The sequence below is a fragment of the Cervus elaphus genome, chromosome 24, assembly GCF_910594005.1.
Source record: "Cervus elaphus chromosome 24, mCerEla1.1, whole genome shotgun sequence".
Lineage (NCBI taxonomy): Eukaryota > Metazoa > Chordata > Mammalia > Artiodactyla > Cervidae > Cervus > Cervus elaphus.
Window position 1 is genome coordinate 35,130,356 of NC_057838.1, and position 24,210 is coordinate 35,154,565.

Sequence of the window (24,210 nt, forward strand, 5' to 3'; positions counted from 1 at the left end):
GTGGCCCGGGGCGCAGCCACAGCGGCGCTGCACCGGCCCTCCCCCGGCGGCCGGGCGCCGCCCTGTCCCAGGCTCCTTTGCGGGTAAACAGACATGGCCGGCGAGGGAGATCCGGAGGACGCTGCGCACAACATGGGCAATCATCTGCCGCTCCTTCCCGGTAACGATCCGGGGCCTGTCCCTAGCAGCGGGAGGAGGCGAGGCCAGATGCGCCAGTGGCGCGGCGGGGCCGGGGAGGCGGGCGGGTGGTGCAGAACCTGCACGGGGCCGCGGGCCCGGGACCGTGGTGTTTCTTGCTGCAGCTCGGCCTCCCTAGTCTGGGGACGAGGGTTTGGGGAGGGAGGAGGCAGCCCCCAAAGGCAGGGACTCCGTGCTCTCCATCCTCCGTGTGCCCAGAACTTGGCTCCAAGGAAATGGCGTGAAACTGAGTGGGGAGAGAGGGAGACTGGGGCCTCCCAGCATCCCAGACTTTTATGGAACTTCACCACCCCACCCCCCCCATAAGAGTGACAGCTTATTTATTAAGTGCTGCCGTGTCACCGGCCCTGCCCTGGGCGTTTGCATGCATTTTTCCATTTTCTCCTCCCCACGTCACTGTTGTAGTCCTGACTTGGTGGGTGAGAAATGAGCTGGCAGGTTCCTGTGACTTGCCCAAGGTCACACAGTTGCGGAGCCAGGAGTCCTACTCAGATCTGTCTGCCTGCATGGCTGGTGTCTCTTAACCACTCAGTGCCACTATGTGTTTGGTCTGTTCCTAGGCATGTAGTTCAAGTACTTGGTAGAATACGCCTAATTTTAGATACTTAGAACTGGGATATTAAACTCGGGATTCTCTTTCCTTTATGTTTTGTGAAAATTTAGACCTTGGCCTTATGCTGGAATAGTGGGCAGAAAAAAAGTCTGGAATAATTTTACAGTTTTGTCATGGAAAGAGTTGCCTTGCAAGAGGCGTATCAGCCAAACTGAGACTATTAGCGGAGTCACTTACTGTGTGCCAGGAAGTATGTTATGTATCCTGAAGGTAAAAAGAGGTATAATGCACAGTCTGATACTTGAGGATGTTTATCATGTATATATGGTTGCTGAAAATATAGCTAGCAGGAGGCCATTGATGTAGGCCAGATAAGTAAATCGTAAGAGGGAGGGATTGATTATGGCTGAGAAGGACTGGGGGAAAGCCCTGTGAAGTGTACTACAGACATCCCAAAGCATTATGACCTAGGATAGACTTGCAGAAGATAAGGTCTGGAAGGTAGGTTGGGTCGGAGTGTTGGAAAGCTTGCATCTCTTGCCAGTGGGATCGTGAGTTTGTTCCATGGAATGGAGAGAAGCACTTGTGGATTTCAGACCTAAGGGAAGCTGTGCTTGGAGGATGACTTTGCCCACTGGGAGTGGTGTGGGCCAGAGGAGGAAGACTGAAGGCATGCCCCTGCTGTATGGAAAGGAGCTTTTCCATGAAAATAGACTAGAATCAGAGTCAGTGGTCCATCTGGAAGCAACCTAACTGAATTGAATTTGATCAAAGAGCTGAGCTGTTTTTTCAGAGACATCAGCCCAGCTCTGTCCGTGCCAGATCCAGTGTGCCGGGGAAGATGCTGACGTTCTGTTGGCATCCACACCGTGCTCCTGCATGAGATGAGTCATCACACTTCACCCTGGTAGCTCTGAACGGTGTGTTTTGTTGGAAAAAATTGAGAGCACAAGGGGCTCAGAGACGTTGTCAATATAATAGTTCTATTCCTGCAAATCATGTATGACTGATTTTTAGAAACATTCAGTTGTCCATACATACATGTAGTAGGAGTTGTTTGGAAGAGTAATTTCCTCTAAGTGCTTAAGTAGTTGCTTAATATTTAAGATTTGAAGAATCTGTCCCAGCCAAAAAAAAAAATAATAATAGATAAACAGCCAAGTAGGAGGAAGTGGGTTTCAGCCATATATAGGAGAAAGGCTAGTTTATAAAAGGAAATCATTTTGAGATGAAGTCGGGACAGTTAAAATATAAATTTAAAAAGAGTTCTAGCCTTTGAGCTGAAAGTTGACCTTTAAAACTTTGCATAATAGAGTGCATAATAGAGCAGTAAAGTGTCAAAAGTGCATAAAGAAAGCCATGCTGTCAGAATTGTGAATGCAAGGAAGTAGATGCAGTATATTTTTGTCATCGGTTTAGATTTTTCTTCGTTATCTCTGATCTCTTGTTGAATTTTTTTTCTTCTTAGGAAAATTTTGTATGCAGTGTTAAATCACTGAACATTTGAATTTAAGTTGAAATAATTAGGTTGTTCTTTTTGACAAAGGCTTATATCTAAGGACTTTGTAGGCATTAATAGAAAGTCTAAAGCAGTTGCCATATTGAAAAACATTTACATTTTCTTGTCAGGAACCTAGCTGGAGGTGGTTAGATTTAAATAATGATATGCACAGCAGAAAGTAACTTTTGTAAAGCCATTTTATCTATTTAGAAGTTTATTTAGGAACCTGCTTGCTTTTTAGCCCCGTCTTCTTTCCTTCCTTCCTGCTTCTCTAGAAACTGTTTAAACGTTTGAAAAAACTTTATAGATTGTCTTGTTCATGTCTGTCATTTTTCAAATGAGGAAACTAAGGTTTTATCACATGGGATGAATTGTCTATTGTGTCAGAATTGGTTCCTAGTGAGGGAGAAGAGATACATCTCCTGTGCAGAAGAATTTCAAATAATGTATGCAGGTAGTCACCCTTCAAGGAAGTGGAACCAGTCCCTACCCCTAAGATGTGGGTTGTGCCTCATGGTTTGCTGCCAAAGAATACAGTGTGGAAAAGGGGGAAAGGAGCCCTCCAGTGGAGAAGTCTGACTGACACGCCCCCAGCCAGGTGACCCAGGTCAGCTTCAGCAGTTCTAAGTCACATCAGCAGTGTGCGCCCTTGATAAGACATGATGAACATGGCTCTTCACCTCCCTGGGCTTCCTTCCCAAGAAAGTTCCGACTTGATGGACATTCTACAAAGCGCCTGACCAATAGTCCTCAAAACTCTGAAGGCCATCAAAAACAAGGAAAGCCTGAGAGACCATCCCAGCCCAGAGGAGGCTAAGGAGACCCGACGACTAAATGTTGTGTGGTGTTGTGGACAGGGTCCTGGGACAGAAGTAGCAAATTAGATAACAACTCAGGAAATCCAAATGAAATGTGTTTAGTCAGCAGTACTATGCCATCACCGATCGCTTGGTTACCGCAAGCATGCCACACTAATTAAGATGTTAACTATTGGGAAACAGGTGTGAGGTAGAAAGAACTCTCTACCATCTTTGCAGCTTTTCTGTAAGTCTTAAACTATTCTAAACTTAAACATTGATTTAAGAAAAGTAGTTAGAGGCAGACCCAGCCTAGACCCCAGCTCTCTGGCTGCCTCTTCACAGTACTGTTGAGATTCCCAAGTGTGAATGGTGTTCTTAAGAGCGCCTCTTCCCACAGGCCTGGAATCCCGAAGAAGGAGTTATGTATTTGAACGGGACCATGGGTTTTACATCTCCATGCCTCTGTTTTTTGTTTTTCGCTTATAATACTCTACTTTTACAGCAGAGGAAGAGGAAGAAGATGAAATTGAAATGGAAGTTGAAGACCAGGATGTCAAAGAACCCAAGAAACCAAACATCATAAATTTTGACACTAGTTTGCCGACATCACATACAGTATGTAACTTTGTGTTAGGTCTAGTATGAGAGATGCGTACATTTAACTGTAGATGAAAGTTCTTTAAAGTGAATGACTGCTTTCAGCATTACCTGATGTCACATCACGCTTGAAATAGTGGATGAGGATGTGAGCTTCTTGCCAACCGATAAATAGTGTTAAGCTGTAATTTTTAAGCAGTTTGGTACTTTGTCTATTACCAGTAACTCTTTGCACACTTGGAACCCTCCTTATATCTTGGCTAGTAACAGAACTATTAAAGTGCTGGTTATTCTCTGTACTGCAGGATTCCAAGGTGTTATTTAACATACTGGCATTTTATACTTGTCATTTATGCTTTTCAGACATAGAGATGTTGGGCTTAGTCAAAATCAAATATTTTGAGCTTAAAAAATGCTTTTTAATTTGTATGTGAGAGATTCTTCACAAGGAATTGAGAATTCTACTTCCAGGAGTCACAAACGGACTTTCCTGTGGGCTGCTGATACGGCAGCTTCATTATTTGAATACGTGTACCTTCCACGTCTGTGTCTCTATGTCAGCTGCGCGTTAGTCTGTTGCGCGTGCGCCCTGTTGCCTGTCCGTAACGACTGGACCCGGTGCCTCCGCAGTACCTGGGCGCCGACATGGAGGAGTTCCACGGGCGGACTCTGCACGACGACGACAGCCGCCCGGTCATCCCGGTGCTGCCGCAGGTGGCCATGGTGCTCATCCCCGGGCAGACCCTGCCGCTGCAGCTCTTCAGCCCGCAGGAGGTCAGCATGGTGCGGAACCTGATTCAGAAGGACAGGACCTTCGCAGTGCTTGCGTACAGGTAAATCTTTGTGCACCCACAGGAGAGGCTGCTTTAAAGGCAAAGCTGACTACTGTTTTGCCTGCATAGAAGTTGGGACAAGGCTGTGAAGTAAGACTCTTCCATAAAGAGCTTGGAAGTGGAAGTTGGAGTATTTTGCTATGATCATTACCATCTAAGTCAAGCTTTAAGTTTCACACACAGTTAACTTTCTGGTATGTGAAAGCTTTAAAATCATTAATATGTAATGAAGATCATTTCTAGAACCTTATTTTCAAGAGCTATCTTCAAGAAAAAGAGGGCTTTACACTGTTTGTAAAGGATGGTTTTTACAAAGGAGTGACTAGTTATTTTCTGTCTTTCAAAATTCCCAAGTTGTTGTCTTGTAGACGAGTGGTAACTTGAAGCTAAATGTCAAGTGTCCCATGACAACTAGAGGAAATCAGTGGTGGAGGCAGGAAATTGATACAGGAAGTCCCCACTCCCCCCCACCCCAGTGCAGATAAGCCGCAGAAAGGATGATCTGCTGAATAAAAGAATGTTTAGTTTGGGAAATGACAGTTGAACCCCTCTCAGCTGCGGGTTATTTTCAATGACTAGAAATCTGTTCTTCTGCTAGTGGGCGCTAAGTGTACTTCCTCAAGCCCTCTTTATATATCTCAGTTCCCCGTGTGATTCTAAAATAAATTAAATAGCTTTGCAGTGAGAGTGATTGCTATAAATTGTTTTCCCATGTGTATTGCTTTTGTCATCTTGGCATATTTGAAAATTAAATGTTCAAAACTGTTTCCTTTTTAAAATTTCCCTTGGAAGTAACGTCCAGGAGAGGGAAGCACAATTCGGAACGACAGCAGAGATCTATGCCTACCGAGAAGAACAGGATTTTGGAATCGAGGTTGTGAAAGTGAAAGCAATCGGAAGACAGAGATTCAAAGTCCTTGAGATCAGGACACAGTCAGATGGGTAAGAAACACTATCTTAAAACTCCTCAAACATCATAAAATGAAGTAGTTTTCTTACATTTTGTCTGTTTTGCTGAGGTCCACACTTCATAGCCTTTCACCAGTTCTTTTCCCTTTGAAAGTGCAGTCTAGGGTTTCTAACTTGGCTGTGCATCACAGTGACCGGGGCAGTAAACTACAGACGTTCGGGTTCCCGCCCTTCCTCCCGTCCCTAGAGAGTGACCAGTCGGGGAGGGGGCCACGGCATCTTTTCTGTCCAGGTGTCCGTCTGTCAGATGTCCAGGTGACTGATGCCCCTCTAGGTTTCGGAACAGTGATGTAACCAGCAGGCAGTGTCATTTGGGACAGGGCTTCTTGGGGATTGAAGACCTCTCTGCAGATTGGAGAGGGTGGGAGTCAGGGCTCGGGGAGCTGGGTGCAACAGCGGGTGCGTCGAGAGCTGCGGCGGGACGCTCGCCACCCGCTGCGTCTGGGTGTTGGAGACCATGTACCTGCGTGCCCACCTCCACCGCAGATGTTCTCACCCGCAGTGGATCATGTGTTTACTGAGTGGTCAGGAAGTGCTTGTCATCTCTGTGTCTTATACAGTTTAGAGATTCTCTGAGTGTTCTGTTTAGCACTTCCATTTTGGTGTGACTCACAATGGTGTTTTTCCCACAAATTTAAGGAATACCTCATTCCTTAAGGTATTCCTTAAAAAATACCTCATTTTAAAAAATGCAGTTCACTTTGCAGACCTCCAAAAAAACCATAGAGCAGTTGTCCTCATCGGTATGTGTTTCCTTTTATAGGAATGGTTCTTAACTCTGGCACATAAGAATCACCAGTGAATCACTAGAGAAGTCTTAGAAAGATACAAATTCCTGGGTCCTCCCAGCCTTCGGGAATTGGTCTCTTATCTGTAGTCACAGTTGAAAATCTTGTCAGATCTCTGTGTTGGACAGGTGATGTCTTGTGAAATCAAGGACATTCAGAGGGTTTTGTTTTTTTTTTAAGGTTTATGAATATGAACTGCACGAGGACACCACCTTTCCTGTGTTTTCACAGAGTGGGCTTTCATAAATATGAGTGAACTCAGCCACCCTTTGGGGCCTGAGCAAGCGCAGGGGGAGGGGTGGGGTGCCAGAGCCCGTGGGCGCTCGGTGCTCCCCGCCTGGTGCTCCCCGAGAGCATTCGCTCCGGGAGCTCGCCGCGCTGAACAAGGGGCTGTCCGTGTGGTGTGCGTCTGTGTCCCTCAGGATGCAGGCTGCTCAGGCCAGGCGATGCGACGCCCGTGCGTTCTGCACTTCAGACCACCAGTGTTCCATGGACGAGTGAGCGTCCCCGAGAGCCCTGTGTTGAGACAGCAAGCTGTTTGTGCCGTGGGTTTTACTGACAGTTCCATTGTAAAAGTACTTCCTACCTTTGTGCTTATAAAATTTTGAATATTTGTGACTACTATATTCCAGAAACCATAATAGCAAATTGACTTGGGGAAAGGCATATTTCTGAGACTGTCGACATCAGTGACTTGTGATTGTGGAAAAATTAGTTTGAACACAAGATGGCAATAGAGTCTTGACTCTGAAAGCAAGAAACGGATGTGCATTGGACTCAAGTAGAGATTAGCGTCAAACTGATCAGGCGGGACAGGACTGGGAAAGGGCCTAGTGTTCCTTAGACCCAACACCACGGCTTTCACAAAAATGTCTGTCTGAAAAGACCTCCATGGAGTGAGAATTCTGTGGGTCCACAGCCCTTCTGGCCCTGTAACCACCTTCAGAGGAAATGGTGAGAGGGCAGAGACTAGAGAGGAGGTAGTGCAAGCTCTTCGTTCAGAAAAGGAACCTGACTGCGATGGAGATAAGTGGTTTGCCCAAAGTTGTCCAGCTCGTGGGCGCCGGGGGTGAGCTCTAGGCCCCCGACTCCCAAACCAGTGCTCTTCCCACCAAACCAGAGTCCCTCCCTCGCACATTTGCAACTCAGGCCAGTTTCCTTTTCTCTGTAGTACAGGACCAGATGATAGCGATCTGTCTTATTATGACTCTCCATGTGTACAAGGCGTACTGCTGCCTCTGACCTTTCCAAGTCGTGTCTATGTTTCTTTGACACCTTCTGAACAAAAAATTAATTAAAAAGTAGAAATGTATCATTGCATCTCTATAGGACTGTTTTAGAAATTCCTGAGTATTTCTTACATGTAGAGAGGAAGAGGAGATTAATACTCTATTTGTAATTATAAAAGAAGCCCTCGTACTTATCATAATTGAGGTAATTTTTAGTCAAAAGGTGATTAAAACTAGAACTCATAAAAATATATACATATATAAATTTATACATATATATCCTAAACATTTTATTTTAACTTAAAATATGTAAATACCCCTTAATTTGTTTCACATTTGGTGGTAAGACAGGGTACTTACTGTCTTTATATTGGGTCTGCAGATAAGAGTTGACAGAAGTCTTTCTTGCATTAGTTGCTTTCATTGCATCATCCATCTGCAGTGCATACCTGTAGTTTTTCTTTAGAGAGATTCCGAAGATACTCACAAGGGCTTTGCGCACAGAAACCTTCCAGATTCATGCACTTTTCTCCCTGTTAGAATTGTCTGAACCTAATTCAAAAGCATTTTTTTGACTCAAACTAGTGTTTCATTAAAGCAGTTGTAATTTTGTACTTATTTCCTGGTTGCCATAGTAGTTACATAAATTACAAAACAACAGGGCCCTACTGTATAGCCCAGGGAACTATATTCAATAGTCTGTCATAAACCATATGGAAAAGAATATAAAAAGGGACGTATATACATATACAACTGAATCACTTTGCTGTCTAGCAGAAATGAACACAACACTAAATTAATTATACTTTAATAAAATTTTTTATAAAGCTCCTTCCACTTCAAAAAATATTTATATAAATTATATAGCTATAATTGCACAACAACTGCCAAGACAGGTTGGGAAGAAACAAAACTAGTTTACATTAAAATCAAAACTCAGGTGCTGGGAGCAGAGCCAGCCATGCATGCCGCAGACCCTGGGGTGCTTCACGGAGGAACAGAGAGCAGCGCTTTCCCCTTTGAGGTGATCTAGACAGCCTGTGTACACTAATTACTAAAACGATCTCTATGTACACTAATTAATAAAACGATCTCTAAGCTGATGTTTCTGTAGCATTAACGTTTGTATCATAATAAAAACTTGTGAATTAGGTGAGGAAAACATGATTAGTTATTTTTGTTTTTAATGAGCTCTAATAATATAAGAATATTTGAACACAGTCAGATTTATGTTACCATTTTCCAAAGTCATGTAGACTTAAATTTGAGCTTGCAGGAAAGAAATGAAGTGAGTGGAGTGTGTATCATGACAGTAAACCTACATATTTTCAGACACATTTAGCTATTTTCATTTAATAAATCAGAAGAAGTATTCAAGTGTCGTAAGTTTTTGTGGATTGAGACAGTGGTAACAATGAAAGACGACTTCAGAATTCCTGAACATGAATAATAGTGAAGCAGAGACTTGTAATATATTTGACTTCTTCCTACTGATAGTGTTCTTCATTCCAGCATTTGGATGTGTTGATACTTTCTGCATTTGAAAAGTTACAATAGGAGATAATTCTTTTAGTGCCTCATAAGACAGTGGCTTGGAGGTACAGCCTCTTTGGCATTAATTCATGAGAAGATACTTGCAATTATGATATTCTCAAGTAGCATTGTTGAATGATGACTTTACTATATGAGTAGAAATAATTTTTAAAGATAATATGGATTTTGATTCTTTGCATATTCAGGGTAAATGTTAGGAATGAGAAAAGGAACACACACAGAAATAAGGCTACATATAATTCTCTGGTCTAATCCGTGTGAAAGGGTTCTTGATTTTCTCTTCCTTTATCTACCTACTTCTTAGGATAGGTGATTCATGAGAAGGGATTGATGTAAGAGTTGGGCAACATAAAGAAGTGGGGTGAGGGGAGGGGTGGAGTGTCCAAGAATGAGAAATTTTTATAGAAGTATCAACACATCAGGGATTGGTGGTATATTGATTTTTTAACTTTATTTCATTTACAAGCTTTGTTTGAAATGTAAAAATAGCGTTTTCCATTCCACAGTGAGATAGAAAAATCTTTGGTTACCTTTGGTTTTAACTTTGGTATGATTTATGAAATACAGTATTTTTTGAAAATTTCTTGTATCTTAATATCAGGACTTGATGAATATGTTTAAAAAAGAAAACCTTGAAAATCTTAGCACTTGAAGCTGTCCATAACGGTTAGAAACATAGTAATTAGAGTGAGTTGGTCCTAAAGATGAACACCGGGCCTGGTTCTCCTTTTTTTTTTTTTTTCCTTAAAAAAAATTTTTTTTCCATTTATTTTTATTAGTTGGAGGCTAATTACTTTACAATATTGTAGTGGTTTTTGCCATACATTGACATGAATCAGCCATGGATTTACATGTGTTCCCCATCCCAGTCCCCCCTCCCGCCTCCCTCCCCATCCCATCCCTCTGGGTCTTCCCAGTGCACCAGCCCTGAGCACTTGTCTCATGCATCCAACCTGGGCTGGCGATCTGTTTCACCCTTGATAGTATACATGTTTCGATGCTGTTCTCTCAGATCATCCCTGGTTCTCTTTATTTTAGAATCCAGCAAGCTAAAGTGCAAATTCTTCCTGAGTGTGTGTTGCCTTCGACCATGTCTGCAGTTCAATTAGAATCCCTCAATAAGTGCCAGATATTTCCTTCAAAACCTGTCTCATGGGAAGACCAGTGTTCATATAAATGGTGGCAGAAATACCAGAAGGTGAGAAACTGATTTTTTTATGCATGTTCAAAAAGCGAAGACAGGTTGCTTTTTTCCTGTTTAAAGAAAGAAACACCAACAACTCTCATGATTCCTTCCGCAGACATCTTCTGAGCAATACTGTAGTTGCATTTGTTCATAGCTGGAGTTTCTAAAAATTTCTTAGGCAGGTGTTGATGTAAGAGCTTTTTACTTGGTTTGCAAAACCAAGTAAAATGTTAATCCAGGTATTACTTCACTGTAGTTCTAAATGCTCCAGGAAACGCTTATTAGACTGTGATCACAGGAGATGCTTGGCTCTTGAATCATAAACACCTAGACTCAGAGGAAGAGTTTGGGACAGTACACAGTGGTGGTTGTTTTGCTCCTTGTGGACTTCTGAAAGGAAGCTGTTTTTGTGCAACAGTATGGACATCACCAAAACTGGCTTGACTAAATTTTAAAGGCACTCTTTAAAAGTACTGCCTCTAGTGCATTAATTCCTGTGTATATCCTTTTGGCTAGATTGTTATCAAAGGAAAAATATCAATGAAGCTTGTTTGTACTTATCTGTGAGATGTATCAATTTTGAGTATAAAATACCTAATATTTCTGATTTCTCCCTAAAGGAGAAAGATTTCTAGTGTCTAAATTTAAAATTACTTTTTTGAGATATGTCTTTTAAAAATATGGAAAGACGATTTCCATAGTAACCTGAAGAATCCTGTACTTATCTTCCATTACTCTTTGTTGAGTATTGAAGGTTTTAATTTTTATGTAAATTATCCTAGGGTCCTCATTTGAGGTAATAGCTCAGCGGCAAAGAACCTGCCTGCCAGTGCAGGAGTTTAGTTCAGTCGCTCAGTCGTGTCCAACTGTTTGCAGCCACATGGATTGCAGCACGCCAGGCCTCCCTGTCCATCACCAGTTTGAGGAGCTTGCTCAGACTCATGTCCATCGAGTGAGTGATGCCATCCAACCATCTCATCCTCTGTCATCCCTTTCCCCCTTCTCTGCCTTCAGTCTTTCCCAGCATCAGGATCTTTTCTGAGGAGTCACTTCTTTGTATCAGGTGGCCAAAGTATTGGAGTTTCAGCTTTAGCATCAATCCTTCCAATGAATATTCAGGATTGATTTGCTTTAGGATGGACTGGTTGGATCTCCTTGCAGTCCAAGGGACTTTCAAGAGTCTTCTCCAACACCACAGTTCAAAAGCATCAGTTCTTCGGCTCTCAGCTTTCATTATAGTCCACCTCTCACATCCGTACATGACCACTGGAAGAACTATAGCTTGACTAGATGGATCTTTGTTGGCAAAGTAATGTCTCTGCTTTTTAATATTCTATCTAGGTTGGTCGTAGCTTTTCTTCCAAGGAGTAAGCATCTTTTAATTTCGTGACTGCAGTCACCATCTGCAGTGATTTTGGAGCCCAGAAAAATAAAGTCTGACACTGTTTCCATTGTTTGCCCATCTATTTGCCATGAAGTAATGGGACCAGATGCCATGATCTTTGTTTTTTGAATGTTGAGTTTCAAGCCAGCCTTTTCACTCTCCATTTTCACTTTGATCAAGATCTTCAGTTCCTCTTCGCTTTCTGCCATAAGGGTGGTGTCATCTGCATGTCTGAGGTTATTGATATTCCTCCTGGCAGTCTTGATTCCAGCTTGTGCTTCACACAGCCTGGCATTTCTCATGATGTACTCTGCATGTAAGTTAGATAAGCAGGGTGCCAATACACAGCCTTGACGTACACCTTTCCCAATTTGAAACCAGTCTGTTGTTGCATTTCTAACTGTTGCTTCTTGACCTGCCTACAGATTTCTCAGGAGGCAAGTAAGGTATTGCTTCTCTTGAAGAATTTTCCACAGTTTGTTGTGATCCACACAGTCAAAGACTTTGGCGTGGTCAGTAAAGCAGAAGTAGATGCAGGGGATAAGGGTTCAAACCCTGGGTTGGAGAGATCCCCTGGAGAGGGGAAATGGCAACCCACGCCACTCGTCTTGCCTAGAGAATCCCATGAGAGGAGCCTGGCGGGTACAGTTCATGGGGGTCACAAAGAGTCTGACATGGCTTAGCGACTAAACAGCAAACAGCTTAAATTCACAGTAACTTTTGTATAGCTGTGCAATACTTTTGTTTTCAGACTTGATACAGATGCTTTATTTTTTTAATGTAATTTTTTATTTAGCTGTACTGGATCTTAATCGTGGCATGCAGGATCTTTCATTTCCACGTGCAGGATCTTTAGTTGCAGCGTGAGGGTTCTAATTTCCCGACAATGGATCGAACCTGGGCCCCCTGCGTTGGGAATACAGTTGTACTCTGGATCACCAGGGATGTCCCCAATACAGACGCTTTACACATACATACTTTAAATCATGTTTATTTGACCAGTAGCACGGTGGGAGATTTGCTGTTAGTCACTTCAGCCCAACCGTTGAAGTGAGTTTGTGGAGGACGGCACTGTTGTCCACGGCTCCGTGGAGTGTTCTGGAACGCGTGGAGTCTTTAGTACCCAGCAGTGCGTCGGCGCTGGGGGGTGCCGAGATGCTCTGTGCCTACATAGCCTCTCAGGGTTTAGATAGCTGTGGGTTTCAATCATTGGATATTTTTTCCAGGAGGTATTAAGTATTTTATTTATATAATAGTGCTTCCACACCAAGATTTTTTTGTTAAAAATTCTTAACCATTTAAAAATCCTACATTACCTCTTGGCACAATTCTGAGCATAGAGTGAGAGTCTGTGGAGTTCATTGCTGACTTCAGTGCTCTGGACAACTAGTTCCGTGTTCTCTCTGCAGGATCTTGCCATCTTAAACCTGCACTTGGGTTAGACAAACAGAACTTGTAAAAATCTTTTGTGTGAATCACTGATTAACTCCTTCCTGTTTCATGGCCAAAGCACCTCAGCTTGTTGACGTTGAATTCAGACGGAGGCCTCTGTAGCTGGTCCGTCAGGTGTTAGGAACCAGATCCTCTGAGCATCCCCTGATGTCTTATTTCTCCAGTAATTCTGGATTCTCAAACATTCCCTCACTTTTCTTCATGTTCAGAATTGCCAAGGAGTAAATGGAAGGTACTTAGGAATGAGCGAGATAGAAAAGGTGTTCAAGGCTACAAATGCCTTGGTCTGTGTTTTTTTCTGATTGTTCCGTTGCTTACACTTTGGGTAGAGTGTCTTAGGTTCTGAAATGTGGATCTAGATCAGTAGGCCAAGAAAAAACAGTAGCTGCTCTATTTTGGACTCCAGGCGTCCTGCAGACTCTGCCTCACTTTAGAGAGCCCAGTGGGCGCCGTCCTGCTGGCATGCCGGGCTGGCGCTTGGCACGGGGTTGGGGGGGCTTCCAGGGGCCCCGGACCGGCTCAGGGCTCGTCCTGCTGCCCCTGTGGTGGACACTGACTTGTCACAGCGCTTGTCTTCAGGCCGACCTGGGGCTCGGGTCAGCCCTCTGTGGAGTTTATTCACACCTGATGGTTGTACCTGCCACGGCCCCAGCAGGGTCTCGTGCCTCTTCGTGTCTGAGAAGCGGTTCACGTGGCCAGAACTGGGAGAAGCTTGGTTGATTCTTAAATAACTCACTCTAATTGGGTTGCCACCCACTTTTCCACCAGAAAATGATACTAAAGGATCTAGGAGTGGAGTGGAGTCTTCCTGAAGTGTATTCAGTTGACCTTGAAACTGTGTGTATAACCTCTCAACATTTGCCATTGAAAACAGAACAATCGAAATGACAAAAGTATTTCCACTTCGGTTATCTTCCATTCTGACGGGAACACTGGAGAAAGTATCGCTGAGGGTTGAGAAGTTAGGCCAGTTAATCAGGTGATGCTCTTCTAAACCCACTTCTCTCTGGGAACCTTTCTTATCTGGTGATTCGACCTTTAAAACTGTTTCTTTACTCCCTCTTCTCACAGTGTCTTTTTCTCTTCACTGTTTACTGTAGCGAAATTCTCTCAAAATAAGGAAAATGTTGTTTAAACCTACCTAGAATACAGTGTATATGTTTCTGAGGATACTCCCTTCTTGCCCACGCTATTTGCTCATTGATAAAGCCCTTCCATGTTAATGAGAAAGAGTATGAAGTACAAAAAATCAAATGTGGAAACAAGAAAGTGAGTGAAGCTCATCTTTCTGGTCTCTGCTAAATTTACGAGCTCCTGCTTCTCACACAGAGCAGGGAAGAACTGGGCGTAACTCAAGGGCAGGACCCACAAACAGGAACTCACAGGTTAGCTTCTCAGTCTTCTTCCAGAGTTTCTTTATGAAAACACAGATAAACATTCTTACTTCTCTCCTTTTTCTTACGTAGGAGGATGCATGCTGTCCTGCTCCCTATTTTAAGAGTGTAGGAGATTGTTCTGTTTTTAGTTTTCAGAGCAGTTCTTTCTTGTTTTGAAAGCTGCACGGTATTCTGTGTATTAATGATGGACCTAGACTCAGTGATATACACAGAAGACCTTTCATACAGGTCAGTATTTGAGAAGTGAGATGACTGGATGTCAGGGCAACTGCATTTGTAATGTTGACATGTATTTTCCAAGTTTCTTACTTGAGGAGGTTGTTCCTGTCTGTACTCTCAGTGTTTCAGTGAGGCTTCACAGTATCCAGCTTAAGTTTTGCTGATCTGATAAGTGAAACATAGGAGCTTGTTGAAGGTTTAACTTGAATTTCTCTGAATGTGAATGATGTGTGACATTTGTGTTTAAGAGCATGGCATATTTCCTTTCATTGGAACTGTCTTCACCCCCACTGTTTGTTGCCAGTTCTGTACACACTCACCTGTGTGTAAAGGCAGCTTATCCCTTCATCTGCAGTTAGTGTCAAACACTTTTTTAGTTTCTCATTTTTGTCTTTTAACTGTATTGTGGTGGGCATATAGTTGAATTTTTTTTTAATACTTCTGTATTCTGAATCATAGCTAGAGATACCTCCCTCAGTGAAGGAATTGTCCTTCATCAATGAAATGTGTCACTTTTTACTTTTGACTTCCTTTTTTCTTAATGACACCAGAATGGAAGCTTTGATCATCCATGTGCAGTTTCTCTCGGTGTGATTCCAGCACCTGTCCCAGGTAGCGACCCACTGTCCTTTCACCATTTTCTGAAAGGCTCCTGTATTCACTCCGCACACCTGTGCTGCCTTACAGACCAGATTCATGTTTTACTTTATTTGTCTTCTGCTCTGTGATCAGTCTGTCTGTTTATGCCCCACCAGGATACTGTTATGTAACTGTTGACAGTTTGTAATTTTGTAAGTAAAAATAGGACCACTAACCCCGTCACAAGATTTTCAAGATTTGTGTGGCTACTGTTGCTTATTCCCTCATCCGTAGGAACATTGCAGTCTGTTCTTGTCTTGTCCCCGAGTCGTCAGGAGAGTCGCCGTGAGAGCAGCAGTGTTTACGCATGAAGGGGAAGTCTTGAAGTGGGAGGCTATGTGTGGTGTAGGCAGGCTTCCTCAAGCAGGGGAATGGTTTCCCAGCATACACTGTACGCTTGTAGTTGTGTGTCTTCCATTAATGAGCTTACAAGCCTCAGAATCTAGAAAAAGCTCACCATTCCATTCCAGTTCTTAGAAGCAAGTAGGATTTGATAAATGAAGGAAACAAAAACTTGTACTGTTTCAATTACTTGGATAAATCATTTTTATCATTTGCACTGCTGACGGCGCTAGGACCTCACACGTGTGACCAGCCTGGGTCGTATGTAAACCACCGTTTGGGCTTGCAGGTACAGGAGCCCTTCCCCGCCCAGTTTCACGTGTCAGTGAACACCTTCTGCACAAAACGAACATGTCTGTAGACGTGCAGGCTTTGCTTTGCATGTGGAGAAAGTGTGACCATCCCTCGTGTTCCCTACTTTCTTCGGTCGGGTGTAGAATCTTCTCTAGTGGAAGCGCCTTGTATGGACGGTTGCTGGGAGATGGGTGGGTGTTCCCGCCTGTTGCCGTTGACAGCCCTGCTGCAGGGCGTCCTTGCAGTGTGGCCGTGTCCTGTCTAGCCGTTCTCCTTCCAGATTTTCTTGGTTTTTACACATCTGTTCTTTCAGATGAGCTTTAAACTGCTTCTGAATTCCAATTCATTGGTATCACATTGAATATATACTCTGAGGACTGATATCTTAATTATTGAGTGTCCCCATCAGTTACTGAAATTTTACAGGAATTAAGTAAAAACATCTTTGTCAAATATAATCATCTCTTGCGGGATTCTCTGCAAACTTTTTTATCTCTTTGAAATTAGAACATCATCGTGGGCCAAGATCAGTTTTTAAATCTGGTTCCTTCTAGCCTTAAGATCTTGATTCTATGGTGTTTAAGTGACTTTTGTTTTTTTTTTCAGAGAAAGTTTCATTGTGCAAATTTGACTTCATGGCCTCGCTGGCTGTATTCCTTATATGATGCTGTAAGTAACCTGCGTTGAACGGTTTGCTTCTAGGATAAGCCATGTCATAAGGGTCATTAGACGAAACAAGTGGCATTTTATTTTTGGAACTAGTGCCATTCATTTAAGGGGAAAGGGCAGAATCATACTGCTGGACAGACCTGACTTCTAACGTAGAGATCTTTAGTTTTCTGTCAGTGGATGGTGGCTTATAACTTCAGGACAAGATACTGTGGCATCTTTGGGTGTATTAAGCAGTTAAAATTTTGTTGTCAAGGTACAGTTACATTTAGAAAAATACAGAATCCTTAACAGTGTTTTAGTCCTCTTGTAAACAAGTATGCCCACGTCTTATTTCCTGCTTTTAGTGTACTAATTGATATACACACCAGTGCTTTTGCAGTTCAAATTTTTTATACTAGGCATCATGACAGCTTGAAAAATTGAGTGAGAGACTGTTAGTGGGTAGTTCACAGAATGTAGGTCATAGACACAGGCTGCGTTCAAGGCCTCATTTCTATTAATTTTTCTGTGGTTTGGGGCAGAACCTGAGTATAAAATGGGGGTAAGGGTGCCCTGACTGTCCTGGGATGCATTAGAGGTTCTTGGTCTTCCATCAGCCTGCCCCCAGAACTGGAGCTCTGGGCTTAGTGAACTGGTAGGTGGTGAGTACTTAGCACACTGGCAGCACTGAGGGAAACGATAGTTCACGCTGCTCTTCAGCAGCTTAAGAGGCATTACAAGTACGTAATAGACAAGAGTATTTAACATCCACTTGTGAAAAGATAGTGAGCACTCTGATGTTGTAAATAGGTACCAGGTAAGGTGTGTGGGTAGCATGTGCAGCTCACAGGGACCAACAGAAAGGTTTCCTAGAGAGGGAAGATGAGAGGCCCTTGAGAAGCCAGACCCGGGGAAGAGAGGCTGGAAAGCCAGCCTCGTGCTGGGCTAAGCAGGGGCTGCAGTCATTTCTGTGTAAAAAGCAGACACATATATACTGGAACTGTACTAGATAGTAACTACTTACATTTGTTACTAATATGTTAGATTTATTGAGTTGAAAAGCTGACAGTGTAAAAAGTGTGTGAACCTTACTATGGCTCGTTTCAAACAAGGAAACCTTAATGGATAGAATCAAGAAACAGCTACGCGAATGGGATGAAAATCTAAAAGATGATTCTCTTCCTTCAAATCCAATAGGTATGAAAAATTAGCTTTCTTCCTGTGATGTTTTACTAAAATTGTTTTGTAAGTTTTCTGTTTAATGAAACCGAAAAAAAAAATTTTTTTTTATTACCCTGAAAAGCATACACATTTGTTTTCATCAATTATAGAAAATGAGTATTTTTTAGTTAGTTGTAACAAGGGTCTTAAATTCTGATTATTCCTATTTTAGACATAACAGGCTCGCATCCGGAAATGCTATTTGGGTATACTCCTTTCCTTGGTCTTCAGGGTGCCTTTAAAGGTCACCTTAATTCCAAGGCTTACTACTGTATTTACATAGCTGTTAATTAGGTACAAGTTAACTATTTTTCTAGTCTCTTAGTAAATAAGTGACTTATAATAACATGGGTTTGATTTCATGTTTAAGACATTTACAAAAACAAGTATGGGAAAAGAAGTTACATCCTTAAGATATATATACTTGAGAGCTGATACATTTTAGTATTGTTTATAAGTGTGTGAAGTGTGTTCTCTGGAAAGGATTTATTCGAAAAGGATGTTATTGCATTCATAAGTTATCTGATATGTATCTGCTTCGTAAGTTTAAAAGTTTGAAAAATCTATCCTGTCTTTAAGATTTTTCTTACAGAGTAGCTGCTTGTCTTCCTATTGATGATGTATTACGAATTCAGCTCCTTAAAATTGGTAGTGCAATCCAACGACTTCGCTGTGAACTAGACATTATGAATAAAGTGAGTAATGAATGTCTGTCTGGATGTACACATCCTGTCAGTCGGGGGGGTGGGGTTTGCACTGTTGGGACCAACAAGGCTGGCGGTAGGGTGTTTAGTCATGGAAATAGAGAACTGATTGTGGTTTGCATTACAAATATTTTAAGGGAATATTTAAACATTTGAGATCATAAGACAGAAGAGGGTCATTAGTGATTGTGTCAGCTTGTGTTTTCCTTGTTCCATCTTTAAAACTACAGTTAGAGGAATCAACACTTTGGAGCATTTCCCCCACTAATTTTCTCTTAAATATTTCAGTGTACGTCACTTTGCTGTAAACAATGTCAAGAAACAGAAATAACAACCAAAAATGAAATATTCAGGTGAGCTTTTTATTGCATTTTTAGTACACGTCTGAGTACATTTTCCCAACTGCCATAACAGAACAACAGGCAAGACTATATTTCTATTCTCCATATATTTCCCTCCATTAAATTACAAATACTCAGCAAATGAAATATGGGAAGTTACCTCAGTGGTAGGTAAGTACCAGAACAGCAGTGGGTGTGGACGGGATTATTCACAGCAATGAGTGAGCCTGGTGAGGGAAAACCTCCCCACCACCCCAACCTTGTTAAGAATCTATCAACTGTGTCTTTCTCAGTACTTAGGGACCTAGCAGGAATGCCTCGGCTTTATGTGCTACTTCACTCAAGTATCCGTTTCAGCACATAGGGTCAGAGATAGGACATGCTTGTTAGATTTTTTTCCCCCCATTTTGACTCTCCTCTGCGCTGATTCTCTAGTTTATCTTTATGTGGGCCGATGGCAGCTTACGTGAACCCTCACGGATACGTGCACGAGACGCTCACCGTCTACAAGGCCTGCAACTTGAATCTGATCGGCCGGCCTTCCACAGACCACAGCTGGTTTCCTGGGTAAGGTAGTGGCGTCCCCTTGTGGGGTTCGTGTGTGTGCCTTAGGGGGGCAGTAAAACTCAGGGGTATTGAGGAGAGTTGTTCACTTCACGAGTGGCTGGAAAGCTACTCTTGCACAGTCTCATTGCATGTACTGTCACGTGGCAGCTGCAGGTCTTAAACCAACTATACGGTTGGTCCACACCCCTTCAGAGTGAGCTGACAGGGAAATGAAATACCAACTGTTTTATGATCCAGTAAAACTAGAGTTGACCCTTGAACAGCATGGTTTTGAACTGCTCACTTCCACTTTCCACTTAGATGCAGGTATGTTTCAGTAGTAAAATACTGGCTCTCTCTGTTGGTTGAGTCGTTAGATGCAGAGATGAACTGCAGATACAAGGACCAACTACAAATCATAGGTGGATTAACCCCCTGTGTTGGTCAAGGGTCCACTGTATATCTGTATTTTATAATGTGTAAAATTAGTAAACAGTGATAGACCCAGAACATGCAGAATGCAGCTTTTCTTCTAGTTTGCAGGCTTTGGTTTTTTGGCTTTAGCCCACTGACCTCCAAAGCACGCCTGTGGGACCTGCAGCACCACCGGAGCGCTTGTGAGATCCCTTCAGCCATAATGCTGGCTCAGCCTTTTTATTTTGAAAGAGGCAAGCTGAGCAGGGCGTAGTGACTCTATTTGCTATGCTGGACCTAGAACCATGCCACCTGGACTGGCCAATACGTGAGAGAAACACTCACCTCTTTCCCCAGTTTTAACTCACAGAAGTAGTGTGTATTTCTACAGGCGACTGCTGTTTCCTAACTTGACTGCAGTGCAAAACAACTAAGAAAAGGCTCTTGCACTGTGCTCCTGGCAACCAGCAGTTTGTACATAGAAATCTGTATTGCCATGATGACTTGGTACAAATTAGAAGATCTTTTTGTGAGGTCTGTTTCAGGAAACTGCATAAATCAAAGCTCTGAGTTTTCTCTTCCCCATCCTTAGAATTTGGCTAGTAAAAGATCTGTCTTTCTAACAGGTTTCTGAGGTGATAGGCTGGGATACAGAGATGCGTTTCCTGAGCTGATTTACTTATCTTTCCTTAATCTCGTAGGTATGCGTGGACTATTGCCCAGTGCAGGATCTGTGCCAGCCATATTGGATGGAAATTCACAGCCACCAAAAAAGACATGTCACCTCAGAAATTCTGGGGTTTGACTCGATCCGCTCTGTTGCCCACCATCCCAGACACGGAAGATGACATAAGCCCTGACAAAGTAGTACTCTGCTTATAAACAAATACAGTAGGGATAAGGTTACTTAACACATTGGTATTCTAACACCAGATCTGCTTTGGAAATTACTGCTTTTGATGCATACCTAAGTAAAAAGCAACATTACATGGAAGGTTGCAGTTTCTTAGTCGAACGAAAGGATTTCAAGATTTAAACTAAGATATTCTATTGACGGGGATGAGAAGCAGTCTAGAACACTTGGTTTTCAGGAATACCTACTTTAGGAGCTTGGGACCGTTACCCTGTGGACTCTTGATAAGCCTGGTAGTGTTATCACTGAGAGGACGTGAAGACATCTGTGAAACTGGTGAGCATGTTTTCTGCACAAAACAAATCTGAAATTCCTATAAATTGCTGTAATTAATGCAGTTCATCATTTATTTGATCCTGATACACAGAACAGAATGGCGTGTTTGCATCAGTGCTCCAAAGGGCAGATGTTCCAGAAGGTAGGGTGCCAACCAAGCTCTAGTACTGTTCTTTTTTGAAAGTGGCAAGGAAATGTGTATAATGTTAAAAGGACTTTGTTCCTTTTCTTTAGTTTCTGAGATACTGATTTGTAAATTTTGAAAATAAAGAGTTATAATATGCAGTTTGAGCCCCAAAATAAAAGTTTTCTTAACATGTTTGTTAGTGAATAATAATATCTTGTGTATTTGCTCAGTGTTTGGTTATTCTGTTGCAAAGTTGAATCTGAACTTAGACTACTGTGGAGCACAGATGCTAAAACACGTCTCCTTCCTACAGGCTAGAGGTGATGATGTATTTCATAGGCTACTTTGTTCAGTGTAAAGTGAAGAAACTCTGTAACTAAAGTATAAAAGCAAAGCTAAACATGTTTGTTTAAATAATGTAAAATATCTACTCAGATGCGGATACTTTAGGCGTAAGAAATAATTTTTAAGGTAAAGTTCTAGACAGACAGGTTTGCCACCTACCTCTTTGCTTACACATTCAAGGGGTTTATTGGATCGTTTCACATTTTGGTGTAATTTTGATACCCCTCCACTTTACATAATTCACTGAGAAAAGTTCAGCTAATTAGGTACAATGTATGTGCCCAAAAATGGACTGTTAAAGTTTCTTACATTTTAACTTACCAAAAATGCAATGGTTTTGATTGCCTAGACTAGAAACCTAAATTGAGTATCATGTTGCATATTTATGTAAACGAAAAGCAACTTAAGAACGCTGTTGATTCTTTAAAATATGCCTAACCTTTCTTTACCAACAACCACCTTGGGTTTCTATGGCGTTACTATCACTACTTTCCTGTTTGTTCATGTAGTCTTACACTGAACCAAAACTTCCTCTGAAGGGATTCCAGCGAGTGTTTTTTTCGGTAGCACAAGCACATCTCTACATCCAACCCAGCTGTAGTAAGGAAACACTGCTTTTACTTTACCCCTGGAAGAGTGTAAGCTCAGAATGTTCTGTACTGTTTACTGACTTGCAAATAAAATATTCTGGTATATAAAATACGCATATAATACAAACCTAAGGTCTTTTCACCTAACAAAACCAGACCTCTAATAGCTCAACCTGCATACGTCCTATATAGAACAGTAGAAATTGTAAAATGTTGTGTCCAATACATACCTTACTAGTACTTAACTATCTTAAGCGTTCCTTCATAAGCATTCAATTACTGACCTGGATGCAGATGTTTCTGAGGCTCCCTTTCTTGCAGCAAATCCCCCATTACACTGTTTGTTTATCTGGGTTTTAACAGAAATACACTTTTTTGTCTTATCAGGGTCCAAAAGTGCTATTTGCCCATACTGCACAAAGATGCTCTGTCTGGCTACACAGAAAGAAAAGTTAGTTATAAAATGTCAGAATACAGCAGCTGAATACAGCAGCTGAAATAATACTTCGTGCTGTTTACCTCTTCACCTAATGAAAGCACAAAGGCTCAAGTCTTTATAAAGAGCAAATATGTAGGCCGTTCACCTTTTTTACTTTAAAGCGACAGGAGTACTGCCCTAAGTATATATGGCACCTGATATATAGTGTCAGATACCACATTTATCTTCCAATACCAAAGGAAATGTTTTAATAAGAATGGGCACAAGAATCTTAGGCTAAGCTTTCCCAGCTTACCAGGAAGTTAGGGAAATTTCATTTTGACAGAGAAAACTGTCAACTATATCCTAAACGACAGCCACTTGGGACACATCTAGTCTTCACATTTTATATATTTTATGCAAATTTTTCAGCTGTATTCAAACACAACTTTATTCTGGTATTCAGAAAAAACCTGACACCATACACAATCGTTGTACAAAATTAACCCAGTTATTTCAATTGCAAATACAAAGAAACATGTTTTTCAGGACACTTAGCACTTCTCAGGAACAATCTTGGCACTGTCGTATGCAACAAAAGCAACCAAAAATCCACTTTAAAAAAAGCCTAGACAGATTGAGACACCATCTCTATTTTTCTCAGTAAGAACTATTCCAAAAGAATTACAAGCTTCAGTGATAACAAATCAGATTACGAGGAAGCAGACTTTACTTTAGTGCCTGAAATATAGTTTTCACAAAATGAGACCTTTATTCTTCTGAAGAGATCCCCTAAGCTGGCTTGAATTCTGCTATATATTCGAGTCTTTTAAATCTCACCAAGAGGGAGGGGAAAGAAAACTAGTCTTACCAAAAATTTCCTGCTTTCTAGTAGTCAGCTCTCATCAACTTTAGGTCTTCTTTATGTAACTCAGTAGTTCATCTTTTTCCAGTTGGTAACCACTTTTCTTCCACTGTTCTCGCAACTGCTGTAACAGCACCCCGATTTCTTTCCCGGAAGAAACGCCCACTTTCCTGATGTCATGGCCACTCACAGGAAACGGGGGGATGGCCCACTGCTGCATCTGCTTCAGAAGCCCGTGCTCGCCTTGGTACTTGAGCAGCTCACACACACGAGCAGTCGCATCAGCTTCTCTAGACTGAGGGCCAAAACCAAACATCACCACACTTGCGATGGTCTTATGCTCACATTTAAATAAATGCAATGTGCAAATTTTCATTTAAAATAAAGGAAATTCACATAATACACTGCGGGTCCTAGTATTAATGAACTGGTTGCAGTTTGTGGAGATGATCTATACTCTGACAGAGCCATGAATATACTTACGTCTATAATGAAGTCTTGATAGGGTTTCAGTGGTTCTGAACTATCTACTGCCTTAATTAAATCTTTCCTATTTTTAACAATAAATAAACCAAGATTCTTCTCTTCTTTTGAAATCTTCAACCTCAGATCCAATTTCGCGACATCATCCTGTACTTTGAACAATGAGGTCAAGACAGTCATTGGCTTTGGTGAAAAACCTTCCACATTTTTACTGACTTTGTTAAATTCTTCTAAACTTGCATTAGCAGGTAAGCCTGTAGGGACAAAAGCATTTTCCACCCATTTTAAGATACATTTTAAAAACTCCCATCGCAAGCACACTTTGTTCTCAAATACAGAAATGCCCTGGTGCCAGGATTCACTGCTGGTCCAGTCTGCTCT

At 41.9% G+C, this 24,210-nt stretch overlaps 2 protein-coding genes across 9 annotated transcripts in view; one reads left to right on the plus strand and one right to left on the minus strand.

The window, feature by feature from the left end:
• CRBN (cereblon) lies at positions 1 to 23,748 on the plus strand. 3 transcript variants are annotated; one of them, XR_006337483.1, is made up of 12 exons: positions 81 to 160; positions 3,555 to 3,667; positions 4,280 to 4,482; positions 5,275 to 5,424; positions 10,061 to 10,220; positions 16,542 to 16,604; positions 17,699 to 17,783; positions 18,387 to 18,502; positions 18,800 to 18,864; positions 19,288 to 19,419; positions 20,514 to 21,001; positions 23,480 to 23,748. XR_006337483.1 is itself a non-coding variant. In XM_043885679.1 (11 exons), exons 1-11 carry the CDS (start codon positions 94 to 96, stop codon positions 20,692 to 20,694), a joined length of 1,335 nt encoding a protein of 444 aa, XP_043741614.1. In that variant the 5' UTR covers positions 1 to 93; the 3' UTR covers positions 20,695 to 21,318. The 3 variants fall into 3 exon arrangements, 2 of the variants coding, with proteins under 2 accessions (XP_043741614.1, XP_043741615.1); XM_043885679.1 differs by lacking the exon at positions 23,480 to 23,748 and having other exon boundaries at positions 1 to 160; positions 20,514 to 21,318; XM_043885680.1 differs by lacking the exon at positions 23,480 to 23,748 and having other exon boundaries at positions 34 to 160; positions 3,558 to 3,667; positions 20,514 to 21,318.
• TRNT1 (tRNA nucleotidyl transferase 1) overlaps positions 22,728 to 24,210 on the minus strand; it is a 21,308-nt gene continuing 19,825 nt past the window's right edge. For all 6 annotated transcript variants that reach the window (XM_043885681.1, XM_043885685.1, XM_043885686.1 and 3 more), the window contains exons 7-8: positions 23,830 to 24,083; positions 22,728 to 23,641 (exon numbers count right to left, since the gene is read on the minus strand). In XM_043885681.1, coding sequence (XP_043741616.1) covers positions 23,393 to 23,641; positions 23,830 to 24,083 — 503 coding nt within the window. In that variant the 3' untranslated portion in view covers positions 22,728 to 23,392. The remainder of the gene's footprint in view (positions 23,642 to 23,829; positions 24,084 to 24,210) is intronic.

What these genes read in the sequence shown, in the direction of transcription:
- CRBN (XM_043885679.1), top strand. Translation starts at nt 94, where the DNA reads ATGGCCGGCGAGGGAGATCCGGAGGACGCTGCGCACAACATGGGCAAT. An exon ending in ATCAGGACACAGTCAGATGG is followed by an intron (nt 5,425 to 10,060) that starts GTAAGAAACACT and finishes TCTTTATTTTAG; the next exon opens with AATCCAGCAAGCTAAAGTGC. An exon ending in AACTAGACATTATGAATAAA is followed by an intron (nt 18,503 to 18,799) that starts GTGAGTAATGAA and finishes TAAATATTTCAG; the next exon opens with TGTACGTCACTTTGCTGTAA.